This window comes from Trachypithecus francoisi, unplaced genomic scaffold, assembly GCF_009764315.1.
Source record: "Trachypithecus francoisi isolate TF-2019V2 unplaced genomic scaffold, Tfra_2.0 Lachesis_group20, whole genome shotgun sequence".
Lineage (NCBI taxonomy): Eukaryota > Metazoa > Chordata > Mammalia > Primates > Cercopithecidae > Trachypithecus > Trachypithecus francoisi.
Genome location: NW_022681466.1, coordinates 29,825,695 through 29,840,252, shown reverse-complemented (window position 1 = coordinate 29,840,252; position 14,558 = coordinate 29,825,695). Strand labels below are relative to the sequence as shown.

At 35.0% G+C, this 14,558-nt stretch overlaps 1 protein-coding gene across 2 annotated transcripts in view; it reads right to left on the bottom strand.

Moving 5' to 3' along the window:
- STXBP4 (syntaxin binding protein 4) overlaps positions 1–14,558 on the bottom strand; it is a 202,773-nt gene that overhangs the window by 93,291 nt on the left and 94,924 nt on the right. For both annotated transcript variants that reach the window (XM_033183556.1, XM_033183558.1), the window contains one exon: positions 3,976–4,152. In XM_033183556.1, coding sequence (XP_033039447.1) covers positions 3,976–4,152 — 177 coding nt within the window. The remainder of the gene's footprint in view (positions 1–3,975; positions 4,153–14,558) is intronic.

The window sequence follows — 14,558 nt, the reverse complement described above, 5'->3', positions numbered from 1 at the left end:
CCAAAAGGGAGATTTTGCCACACTTCTATGAGTAAATGATGGCTATAGCAGACAAAGAAATTAATATGAACAGAGAAGAACCGAACCCCACAATTAATGACCCCGATTTAGTGGATTATATAGAACAGCAGCATCCAACAAGTTCAGAATTATTTTCAAGCTTTCTTTGAACATTTGTAAACAGACTCCAAGGTAAGCCATGAGGCAAACGTCAACAAATTTTGAACAGTTATTATTCCATAAACTAGATTATCTGGTCACAATGAAAGTAACCTTTCTGTGCCTCAGTGGTGTTCATAAATAAAGAAAATCATAAATATGTAAATTCTTCCCAATGTAATCTACATATTTAATACATTTTCAGTGAAAATTCTGATACATTTTTTTCTTTTGATGGAATTGATAAGCTGAATCTAAAACAGATAATAAAAAATCAAAGGGTCATGTAACCAACACATTTCTGAAGAAAAAGAATTAGACAGGATGATCAGATATCAAGACTTACTGTAAAAGATACAGTAAGCAACACTATGTGTTATTCACATAGGAATATACATTGACCAACAAAAGAGAATAGAGAACCTCAGACTCATACACATATGAAATCTTGATATATGACTGAGATTATTTTGTAGATCACCTAGGAAAGAAGGGGCTTTTTAAACATGGTGATGACATAGTTATTCATTTTGAATAAACAAAGAATGAAATGGATCCTCACCTCATACACTGCCACAAAAACAATTACAGAAGGATCAAAATTTAAAACTTTTAGAGGCACATATAAAAGAATATCTTTATATCCTTGAAAATGGGAGGACTTCTAAAAAGACAAATGAGGGTACAGATTTTAAGTTAGTCTACACGAAAATTAAAAACTCCTGTCCATTTTACCATTGAGTGAAAAGGCAAGCTAGAAATTTGGAAGAATATTTTTATAACATATAATTTAACAAAGGATTAGTAACCAGAAGAATCACTACACATCTATATGAAAAAGACAACTAATCCACTGGAAAAAGGGTCAAAAGATATGAAGAAGCATTTCACAAAGAAACACAAATGCCTAATAAAGAGATAAATATATGCTCAACTGGCTACCAGGGAGGAGGAAACCTTGGTTTATAACATTTATGGGTAGAAATAACCCCATTATGGCTGATTTCAAGCTACCAACCTGATATCACTGTACATGGAGTTGAGAAGAGATGCATGCAATCAGCTCTCATGAGCTAGTGTCAGTTGGTCCCAGCATATCACTGTCTCAAAGCCATTAGTAACCAGGGAGATTCAAATTAAACTATAATGACATAATACGTATTACAACTACCAGACTGATAAAAGTAAAATAAAACAAAGCATCAGCAAGATGCGGGGTAAACAATAATTCTTATTCATTACTGGTGGGAGTACAAATTAGTTCAAATACTTTGAAGCACAAGTAGGCATTACCTAGTAAAGCTAAACTTACAATTATTCAACTTAGCAATTCTACTCCTAGCAGGTAACTATTACACATGTGGAGCAGGATACACGCACTAAAATGTTCTTAGCACCATTTATAACAGAAGAGAAAAGAAACAATTGCACTGTCCATCAAATGCAGAATGGATAATTACACTGTAGTATGTCCACACAATAGAGTACAAAGAAACAATGAGAAGACATGAACTAGCTAAAAACTTCAGAGATGAAATGCAAAAACAAAATATTGAGTGAAGAAAAGCAGGTTAGAATCATACATAGAGTATATTTCTACTTATATAAAGTTGATAAACAGGTAAAACTAAACAACATATTGTTAAGGAATATATACACAAGTACTAAAATTTTCAAGAAAATGGTTAACAATAAATCCAAGAAAATGGTTATCTCTGAGGGAAAGGGTGGGAGATGCAATTGGAAAGAAACACCGTGGGTCTTCAAAGGTACTAGTAACATAAGTAATGTTTTATTTCTTATGTTGAAGGTGAATAAAAACTCCAAAAGGTAAATAAATAAATAAATAACATAAAGGAAAAATTATAATGAAAAATAAAAGTATTGTTACAAAAAGAATCTGTTATCCCACAAATAGACACTTGAATCTTAATTCTGTAACATCTTGGTCAATGTCTCTTTAAGCAATCTCACGATTCAAAAAAAAAAAAAGGTTTCCTTCTTTTTTTCCACTGATACTGAGTTTAGAAAATGTTGAATGTTGAGATGCTCATATTAATAGCCCTTTAAAGAGACTTTTTAAAGACTGTTTTCACAGACAGGTTACTGGCTTAGAGTCTTGTTAAGAGAAATGGCATGAGAACTCGATTATGATAAAAGAGAGAAAAACTGAATTAATTATATTACCAGGCAACTTAGGACAAAAATGTTTCTCAGTTAAGAGCTGGAAGAGATTACAAATAACCCAAGCTTAAAAAAAACAAAAAACAATGAATAATTTCATGTGAACTTTCTTGAAAGTTATATTATTTAAAATTAAAATATTAAACACTCTTGATTTTTCACTTCAAAAGTAACCATAATAAATAATACTTTTGATATTGTGATAAATCTCAAAGTATTTTCATACTCAGGCTAAAGCTACATAACATAATCACACATCTATTTTCAGAATGTAAATACTAGGTCACAAATTACAAATATGTAATATTCCTAAATATTGCTGCTTTGTCAACTAAATGTTTTCCTCTTGGCCTTGTGGTATTATCAAAGGGTGATGGGAACTTCAACCTTCTTGTGGAATTGGTTTAAGTGAACAGATGTGAGAAATAGTCTACTGACTTTTAACAGATTTCAAATTTTCTTTGGTAGTTTACATTTCTAACACCAGTTTCATTTTCATGTGGTATATTTAAAGTATTTAACCTTTTAATGTTTAAATAAATAGTCATAAATTATTCAGATTTGCTTTATGTTCTCTTAGAAACTGATTGGATTAGAGATATAAATAACCAGTTATGTTTATAAGTGAACAAATGTATGAAAATTTATTTCAGTTTATTCGATTTTCTACCTTAATTCAGTGAAGTAAAAATATATATGACTATTATAGTTTTTTGAAGCCTCTTCACTGAATATAGTATGTATTATGTAAAAAAAATTGCATAAAAAACTTTGCACTGTCCAGGCGCAGTGGCTCATGCCTGTAATCCCAGCACTTTGGAAGGCTGAGGTGGGTGGATCGCCTGAGGTCAGGAGGTCAGACCAGCCTGGCCAAGACGGTGAATCCCTGTCTCTACAAAAATACAAAAAAATAGCTGGGTGTGGTGGTGGGCGTCTGTAACTCCAGCTACTTGGGAGGTTGGGGCAGCAGAATCACTTGAATCTGGGAGGCGGAGGTTGCAGTGAGCCGAGATCACGCCATTGCACTCCAGCCTGGGTGACAAGAGCAAAACTCTGTGTCAATAACAACAACAAAAAGTTCACACTGGCTTCTGAAAAAAATTCAGTATTTTGCTATTGAAATTGGAAAATCATCTATTGAAAACTATTTTAGGGCACCTTACATTAAAAAAAATTCAAACTCAGTTTCTTCCCATTAATTATCTAGGCATTAGGCAAACATTCTTTCACTTTTATGCTTCCTTGAATGCTCTAATCAAAGAGCATACTCATTCCTAGACTCCCCTCCTCCCTTTCCCATAAAACAAATTAGCAAGTTTAGAAACAAAAGAAAAAAACCAGTGTAATCAACTAAATGTTAAAGAGTTCCAGGACTTAATACCTGAACTGAACAATTTTGACTGATGACCTAAATAAATTTGGGGCACATGCTTTTCTATCCCAAAGCCATCTGGATAAAGGAAGGCTCAAGACCTTTACATTACCCCCATCAGGACACAGCATCCTATCATTGAATAATAGAAGACAAACACTGACCTAGTTTAGAAGAGCAGATGAAAAGAAAATGAAAACAGGATACATGACAACGGCAAGGAAACCATGGTAACTGGAAGAGATGACTGCTTTGCTTACTTTATTTTGGTCAGAATAATCAGCAAGCTGAGCCTTTAACTCTGTAATCTTGGCCTCTAACAGACGGATCACTTCTTCATAGTCCATTTCCATTCCATGTGCCTGTCTCTGTGCAGCTTCAGCAAGATGAATCCGACTACGCAGGGCTCTTGTTTCTTCAACTACAGCTTTTGCTTCCTAAAGATTTCAAAATTAATATCATTTAAAAAATATGTAAGAAATAGTTCCGAGGTTTACACAAAATATTTTCCCTGCTCTGGAAGTTACAATTCCAAAAAGTCAATATACATTTTTTTAATTTTTCAATTTGAAAATTAATAGTTATGTTATTTTATTATATGAGGTAGTTGCCTGATCTCACTTTTTCCTTTGTTGATTTCAGTATGGAAACTCTTGACTTCATATACCTAGCATAACATTTTGAAAATAAAGGACGTAGAAGAGAGTTGAAAATGGAAAACAGAAGAATAAGAATGGGCTCAAAAGATAAAAAGAGTAGGCTACAACAAAACTCAAGTAGGTGGTAGGACTCATGTTCTAAAAAGGCTCTTGCAGTGTCATCAGATGCTGCAGAGAGATTTGTAGTAGTGTTATGGGGCTTCTCCATGGACCAAGTTCCAGAGGCCAAAGTTATCTCAGGGACATCAGTCTATCTACTACTTCTCACTTTCGGTTTAAGTCAAAAGGTAGCACTTAGTAGCAAAGCACATAATTGTGTTGTTGAATGCAATGCTCACAAGACATTTATTAAACACATGTTATGTCTCAGGTGCTTCACGTGTCTTTTCTTACTTAATCTTTAAAACAATATTGAGAGAAAGACATTACCAAAAAACATTTCATACATAAGCAAACAGACTCAGAGAAGTTATATGACCTGTTCAAGAACACACAGCCAGAATTTGAAACTAGGTCTGCCTGACTGCATCATTAATGCTGTCTGTCTACTGTTTTACTCTGCCTCTAAATGAAAAAACAAAAACTCCTCATACAGCTATACCCTCCACCTTAGGAAGAGGATAGGGTAGCCAAAACCACTTGCTCTCTCAAAATGTAGTTGGAGGGAAAAAAATGTACTTTGGGACTGGGTTAAAGAAAGTCCCCCAGGACACAAATATAATATGGCACTTCTTATACTGTACACCATTTCTTTTTATTTACTTGATGCAGAAATCTCTTTTGTCTGCGATAGAACTTTCTGCTCCAATTGCCATGGCTAATATTAAACTATGGCTATTTTAATTTTTTCAGTGCTGTTAAGGGACATTTGCTTTTGTTTGAGCCTAAATACATTTGAAGTGCTGGGAGGGTTAGGAATGCTGGCATATTCTTAAGGGTCAGTTTTTCATTCATACATTCAAAAATGATTTATTAAGTATTTACTATGTGTCAGGTTCTGTTTCAGGTACTGAGGGTAGACACTAAACAATACAGACAAAAAGCCTTCCCTCTTGCTCTTTGGAATTTACACTCTAAGTTCAGGGAGATAAGCAGTAAATCAGGGATGAGATATAAATGTCTCATTGAGAAGATAACTGACCAGACACCTGCAGGAGGAATGGAGTCAGGATTTCCCAAAGAGGAGCTTTCTAGGAAGAGGGAACAGTTTGCATGAAGGCCCTGAGATGGAGTTGTGCTTTACGTCTTCCAGAGAATAGCAAGGAAGCCAGTGTAGCAAAGGTAGGAGTGGTAGGGTCCAGGAAGCAGGGAGTAGTAAGACATGAGGGCAGAGTGGTAACAAGAGTGAATATAGGGATGGAGGTAGAGTGAAGTGGCAGAGGCTAAGAGAATTTGTAGGCCGTTGCAAGAACTTTTGTTCTACTCAGGGTGAGACAGGAAATGATTGGAGGGTTTTGAGCAGAGAATCAATGTGATCTGACTTAAATTTTAAAAGTGTTACTTTTGCTGCTGTGTTGAGAATAGACTGTAGATAGTGGGCAAGGCTGGAAGCAGGGAGAAGAAAAAGGAGACAGGCAAAAATTAACTGTAGCTTCTATAAGGGTGACAGTGGTGGAGTTGGTGTGAAGCAGTTAGATTCTAAATATAGTTTGAAGGTAAAGCCAACAGGATAGTTCATCAATAGCATTTATTTAGCAGCCACTGCATGTAGCAAATATGTTTATGACAAAAATACAAAGGGGTAAAAGATAACCTCTCCTTTTCTGTCTCAACTTAGAACATCAGGTATGACTTAGATAAATGGATGAAGAAAAGAGGATGTTACAAAAGAGAACCATGTGAACAAAGGAAGAGAGACAAGAAGAAATGTGTCACACTGGGAAACAATACTAGATCAATTATGATTGGAGTAGAGACTTGCTATAGGGGAGTAATGGATAAAAAAAGGTCGTGCAAAGGGAGGGAGTCAGGCTCTGATAGAAATGGTAGGCATGACGGGAAAGGAGCTTGAGTCTGAAGAAGACTTGAAGGCTTCTGAGCAGAAAATGATATGAGAAAACAGTGCTTTAGAAAGCTAAATCTGGCAGCAGGGTGCCAGATGGAGAGATGTGGTCAACCGATTGCCTTCTATGCTCTTGACTCAAAGAACTTTATTTCCTTGTATCTGAAAGTAATTGTTTTATAATAAAAGAATACTTTTAGAAAGAAATATCTAGAAAAGATAGGTACATTAACCTAGCCTACCACACCAGTCAATTTCATTCAGATGATCAAGAGAGGCTAGTGACACAGCTGGATCAACTTCACACCAGACTGCTGCCGTGCATACAGGAGGTAATGGCTAACTATGTGCCAGTACTATTCTCAATGTTTTACATCCATCAACTCAGTTAATCCACACGCTGCCATGGATGTGTCTATTATTATCCTCCTATTATTATCTGCATTTTATAGACAGGACATTGATGCATAGGAAAGTTAAGCAACTAACTCAGAATCACAAACCTAATAAGTGACAGAGCTAAGATTTGGCAGTCTAGTTATAAAGTTCACGTTCTTGGCTACTATGCTGTATTACCTCGCCAACTACAGAAAATGTTTTTAAAAAATCACTTTTAGATGACAACATTATCAGTGCCCAGTCCTGGATGAGCTTATGATGTGGTCATTATAATAGGTATATCTGAAGCTGCTTCACTCTCCATTTTGCATTCAATCAAGCTAAAAAAGAAAAGAAAAGAAAACAACAACAAAAAAACAAAGCCTCTAAAGAGAAAGAGGAAGGGCAGAAAATTCTCCATAGCTGCAATGAAGAATAACTAATTTGGTGATTTGTCTTCTTCACACTCACTTCATGCAGCTTTTATTCCTCTATAAAAACAGCACTTTTATTTTTGTTCAAAGAATGCTAGTTAATTAAATGAAGAATCTGGATGGAATTTATATAGCCATTATTGTGCACTGATGGTAATACGGTGTGAAATGTAGTTGGGTGGTAAAAGATGCAGAGGTTTTGATGCTGAATAAATTCATGCTATTTCTTTTGTAAATATATAACTGTCAGGTTGGTGAATGTGACCCCTTAGCAAAGTTCTAGCCCAGTTACCACTGAATGGCTGTTTAAAAGATTAGTGCATTGAAATGATGACTTTTAGAGGAAGCAGTAAAGAAAAGATAACAGCAGTGTGCTGTATTTAGCAATACAAGATCACATAAATCCATTTTCTCTTTTCCTCCCAGGCTGTCTTCTAATAAATAACTGTACAGCCTCCTATGTCAGTAACAATTGAGCCAGAATTTTCCTAGTACCTCACCATGAGACTGAAATCCCATCAGAGAAAATGCTGTAGTCTATTTACTGATTTACTATGTAATACATAGAGTTTAATTCAGTTTTAGAAAGTTAGATAATAAAAGAAAAACAAAGATATAGTAGTAAGTCAGAAAATCCACATAAACATTATGCTTTTTAATACTAAGCAGTGTAAGCAAATGCACTAGAAGGGAATCCTGAATTATGAAGTAAAATCTCTAGTTTTTTTTTTTTTTTGGCAACACTGAGGAAATGTCTTCAACTTACACTGTCCCTTGATAAAATGAGGTTTTTCTGCCTCACGATTACATAATGAATCTTTAAAGAAAATCAGACCGAAGTCTTTTTTGAAAATGTAATCTGAACTAATGAAAATCTTTGTAGGCTACCAATACTTTGGACTTTTGTTGGGACAAAGCACAGTAACAGCTCACACACAGGACAATAAATATGCTATGTGTTTTTCCGCATACAGAACTTTTCCCCGACAAGGTAACATGATCTAGAATGAAAAAACATGGGCTTTGGATGGGACATAACTAGGTTAGAATCTCAGATCAGAATCTTACTTTTTAAAAATTTTCTGGCTGTGTAATTCTCTAAGACTCAGTGCTCATTTTTATAATGGGAAATCACACCTATTTTATTAGATCAAAACTACTCTCAGAAAAGAATTGAAGAAACTATTGTAGTTCTTGGCACAGTTTTTTCCTTTTCCTCTTTCTCACCTTGAAAAAAATATACACAATCACCTGTGTGATCACAGAGCTAGACAAAATAATTTATTAAGGATTTTCCTGAGGCACTCAATTAGTAACACCAGCTCTTGAACTTTGAAGAGTTGTTTGGAAACACAATTTGCATATATATTTTTTAATGTTAGCAACAATCATGCAAAGCCCTTTCCTCTAGTTATGAGTTGTAATGAATGGCTCCCTACAGTAGAAGGAAAAAGCATTAATTGCAGTGGCCCATCTGTAATTAGGCTAACACATTCACATCACCAATTTTAAAAGTTCTGCAATTTTTAAGTTCATCAGTAAATCTTTCAAAATGTCAATAGGTGACAGGAGAAAAATGTGGCTGCAAAGAGAAATTGTTTTTGTGCAGTGTAACCTATGCTACCAAGCCCTAAAGAATACTTCTCTTATCAGCTTCCTACATCCACTCTTTGGAAAGCCCTTCTTGGTCTTGGTACTATTATAGCTTGTGAAAAAGATTAAGGGTTACTGCAGGAAAAGGGCTATTGAATTAAAATGTTTAAAAGTAAGTTATATCTAGTTTCCTTAACTTATGAGTCTGATTTGTTAAAATATATATAATATACCTATCAATGGATAATCCCAAAATGCTTTGCAGATACTGACAAATGAAGGTATAAATCACCCCTCAGGCATGAATGTGTATGGGGGAGAATATGAATTCGTAGAACTTTTTTTTTTTTTTTTGAGGCGGAGTCTCGCTCTGTCGCCCAGGCTGGAGTGCAGTGGCCGGATCTCAGCTCACTGCAAGCTCCGCCTCCCGGGTTTACGCCATTCTCCTGCCTCAGCCTCCCAAGTAGCTGGGACTACAGGCGCCCGCCACCTCGCCCGGCTAGTTTTTGTATTTTTAGTAGAGACGGGGTTTCACTGTATTAGCCAGGAGGGTCTCGATCTCCTGACCTCATGATCCGCCCATCTCGGCCTCCCAAAGTGCTGGGATTACAGGCTTGAGCCACCGCGCCCTGCCGTAGAACTTTTTAATAAATCTCTGACATACGCTTTTTTTTCTCTTTCCTCACTCCCCCTTCATGATTCATCTAGCCAACTCCTCCTCCTCTTTACCTAACCAGTAATTAACCACTGTGAAGTCTTCATTTATAATGCAATTTGCAGTCGTTGCTTAATTTCCATTCTAAATACTGTATTGCCGATTTATGTCTTTATCACCTCACGCTTGGGTACTACGAAAATCACATATGTGATCACCCTGCCTATTGTGTTATTTACTGCATACTTCTGAAAGTATTCTGCATACTTCTGAAAGACTGATTTCCTCAAAATATTGCTGAAGTACCACCTTAGGTAACAAACCTAAGAACATGGTACATGATAAAATATATCCTCATTCTTCATTCTTCAGAGTTCTCTACTACCTATTCCAAATCAACCCACTTACTAGCTTTAGTCCATTTAACTCTCAGATGATTCCCATATCCAAGTACATTAACTTACCACATTTACCAGATGAAATTTTTCTACTTCCAAGACACTTTGGGTCACATTAATCCTCTAGGTATATACACTTTTCACCTTTTTCCATCATCTAGGTGTTACTTGTCCTTCAAAATCTATCTTAGATTTCACCTTATCTGTTTTTTCCAGTTTACTTTTGTATAAATGATCTTTCATTTACTTTTACCGTATTAGCTATGCTGATCTCAAATTCCTGACCTCAGGTGATTCACTTTAAAAAATCTTTTTACTTTTGTATAAATGATCTTTCTCTCCTTTTTTATCTTTTATATTTTTCGTCTGTAATTAATCATATATTTAGTACTCTTACTGCTATCTTGAACTGTCATTAAAATGCTTTATTACCCAACTTTCTAAAATCAAAGGGTCTTGACTGCCCATATTAGAACACAATCTGTCTGAGAGTAAAAACCCTATCTAATATGAGCAGGTGCTCTACTTAACATAAAATGAGATATAACTGAGTTGACAAACCATGAAAATGACTATTTCATTTTTTATATAAAAAAACTGCCTTAAGGAACTTTATTAGGCAAGAAGCTTTCATAGGAAATTTCTTCAAAAAAGGGTTCAGATTTATGGGAATATTAGAATTACATTTCATTTAATAATTAAAATAACAATCATAAACCATGCTTTGAGAAACACCATATAATAACAGGCAAATTATTTCATTATACTCTTTTTTTTGAGATAGTCTCACTGTGTCGCCCAGGCTGGAGTGCAGTGGTATGATCTCAATTCACTGCAAAATTCACCTCCCAGGTTCAAGGTGACCTCAACACATTTGCCTGCCTTGGCCTCCGAAAGTGATGGGATTACAGGTGTGAGCCACCACGCCTGGCTGCATTATATTCTTTTTATATAAATTTTAAAAAATCTTTTTACAGTATTTATCAAGCAAATAAGACTAAGTGGAATGAAGAAAATACCAATGCTAAAAATGACAATTATACTTGTCAATTTTATTTCTTGTTTTCATTAAATATATATGATTTTAAAATTATGAACATTAGTTTATATTCCTTAAAAATTACAATTTTCAGCTAGGCGAAGTGGTTTACATCTGTAATCCCAGCACTTTGAAAGACCAAGGCAGGTGAATCACCTGAGGTCAGGAATTTGAGATTAGCATAGCTAATACGGTGAAACCTCATGTCTACTGAAAATACAAAAATTAGATGGGTATGGTGGCAGGACCCTGTTATCTCAGCTACTTGGGAGGCTGATGCAGGAGAATTTCTTGAATTTGAGAGGTGGAGGTTGCAGTGAGTTGAGATCACACCACTGCACTCTAGCCTGGGTGACAGAGGGAGACTCTGTCTCAAAACAAACAAACAAACAAACAAAACACACACACACACACACAATTTTCCATCATGAGAAATACAGTGCATGTTCTCTAAGACTAAATAATCTTGAAGGTCTTTTTCAACCTTACCTAGTCCTTGATTCTATAATTTAGGTAGCAACACTCATTTTTAAAGTGTGTAATAATGATGGATATCTAGAACTTCAAGAAACAAAGATTTTCTTTATTTTGTATGATAAAGTAAAATCCATCCTCATTTTGCAAAGAAAGATTGGTTCAGCTTTTGGAAGAAAAGCAGGTCAATCAGATTATAATTAGCTCTAATTAACTCTCCCAAGAGCTTTCAACTTTTTTTTACCTGCAGTTGCCTCACTCACCAAAAGGTGCAAAATTGATTTCTGCCTCTGACCATCAAAGAAAATCAAAGAAACAATTTTCAATCTCCTTTATAAACAGAAGTCCCTAATCAAGGACAGATATAAAAATACATCTAATTGATAAATTTTATCATATGAAAATTGTTCACTATATAAATATCAGTTACAACCCTCTTTGAAAAATATATTTAACCCTGAACATGTATTTTCTGATTTAATGAAGACTGACATAGAAAAAAAAAAAATTTCCTAATTCTCCAATTCAGGTTACACAAAAGGGAAAATTTATAGTATTGGAAACTTCCTTTCATAATTGAAGATTAAACTCTTTTCATTGAAAAATGGTACAGTTCAAAAGCAACTTTTGGGGTATTAAACATTAGAATTCATCTGAAATTTGGGATTTAAGGGAGATCTGGTCTTTAAAACAAAAAATATTCCTTCCAAATTAACCTTTAGAGATTTAATTAAATTGGAATCAAAATTCCATCAAATTTTGTTTTGGAGGAATTTGACCAAGAATTCTAAATTCAAAGCTAGACATAACAAGAGCTAAATAAAAAGATTCTTAAGTTGATGTCGATGAATAAATCAGTGAAAACTGGTAAGCAAATTTTGAAACTACAAGAAATAAAGAAAGAAACAAGAGGAAACACGGCCCAAGAATTTAAGGCTTTCATAAAGCAGCAATAGTTGGTACTGGCCAAAGAGGAGTTAGATAAAACAGTCATTCACCTAATAAATATGTATTGAAAAAGCAACTAGAAGACCAGATAGCCCCACACAGACCCTATATTATGTAAGAATTTAATCTATGACAATGGTGATAATACAAAACAAAAGTGGTTGCGACAACTATTTGGAAAAACAGTGTAAAGTGTAGACCCTCATTTCATACCATATATCTAACAAAATAATTTCTTAGATGAATTAAAGAAAGATATTACAGGGATGTGCGTAAATATATATCTGAAATATGGCTAGGAATGAACTTAGTTATAAAAAAGGAAAAATCATAAAGGCAAAAGTTTGACAACACAAAAACACTTATGTTTAAAAACTTCAAAAAAAAATTAGACTGTAATCCCAGCACTTTGGGAGGCTGAGGCGGGTGGATCACAAGGTCAGGAGTTCGAGACCAGCCTGCCCAACATAGTGAAACCCCGTCTCTACTAAAAGTACAAAAATTAGCCAGGCATGGTGGTGTGTGCCTGTAATCCCAGTTACTCAGGAGGCTGAGGCAGGAGAATTGCTTGAACCCAGGAGCTGGAGGTTGCAGTGAGCCAAGATCACGCCACTGCACTCCAGTCTGGGCGACATAGCAAGACTCCATCTCAAACAAACAAACAAACATTAGAAAGGCAATTTGTAGACAGAGGGAAATATGTGCCCCAGAATTGGCAGAAATAGGGTTAATAACTACAACGTAAAGAGATCTTATAATTACAGTAGTGAAAGAGGAAAAACAGTGATTAAGAATATGAGAGGAGGAAAGAGGAAAAAGCAGTGGTGGGAAGGGGACACAGACAAGATACAGGGCACGTGGCTGGGGCAGCAGAATACCACTAGCAACCACATTAGAAAATCAGCTGCCTTCAATACTGAAGAACTGCAATGAAGTTCATAATTTAATTTCAAATCCATGGTTACAATCTTTGATATCTAATATGGATAACAGTTAATCAAAGTAATATTTTCAAACAGAGTGATTTATTTATGTGGGATTAGGCATGACTAGAGAAGTCTTGTTTTTAACTCTAAAATAGCTTGTGAATAAATCATTTAACACAATGTCATGAGTCCCATACTGAAGTAAGGGACAGAAAGTGTTTCTCACATAGTAAACTGCCAAGATAAGAGTTTTACAGTATCAACTGCCTTATCACTACTTCCTCCTTGGGTAAAATTTACTAGTTCGTCAGCCAAATTAATTTATATTGCTCTAACATTAAGAAATGCAAAATGTTCAGCTTCTAAGTAGTTGTTTAAAATATACTCTCAAAGATGTTCTTAGCAACTGAATAATGGAATTTTAGTGATGCGTATTTGTTTGTTTTTAGTAAAACAGAGAAAATTATGGGGAGTAATGCCTACTTTTCTATATAGCTATGCCTCTAACAACTCACCAGCCACAGGACACCTATTATGAAATGCTTTCTAGAAAGTGATGATTTGGCTCTATTTTTATTTTTTGTTACTAGATTGAGAGCTCCTTGTAGAACTGTATGTTTAGCATTCACAATGACTCCCTATAAAACATGCATTTAGAAATGTTTCTTAAATTCTCTTACCAGGTCTCCCTTATAAGTTACTATAGGGCTGTGTGAAACAATTGATGATGAAGTATGACATGTGATCCCTAAATAGCCAGAAAATAAGTGACTCACAGTATGGAACCTAGAACTTTAACAGCATCAGTTCTAACTAGGCCAACCTACTATAGGCAATAATCAAATGAACTGGAAGGTTCCTATGAAGAACTGCAGATTCTTCCAACAGTGAAAATTCTGTGATTCTAAATTGAGTTCCATATTATAAATAGGATAATAATATTTATCTTAGAATCATTAAGATGGTAAGATCTTTTCTACAATTAAAAAGACTAACAACTATTTGGAAAAGATAATTTTGAAATAGACACTTTTGTTTGCCAATGCTTGCTTAGAAGGCTACATTCGCCTCTAATGAATCACTAGGTACAGTTGGTATCTGTGCAAACAGGAATGCCAGCTGGGCTGTCCAAAAGCTATGTGCTGGTGTTCCTTCTCCAAGCTCACTGTCTTCACCTTAGGCAATTTCTTGGGCAGAATCTAATGGTGGGGAATATAGGAGTCACTTTCTGAATCACAAAAAAGGAATTAGTGTAAAAAAAATCCAATTAAGTTTGTTTAATGAGTTTCTTCAACCAGATTGCTGTCTATCACTATAAGAGCTTTATAACTTATTTT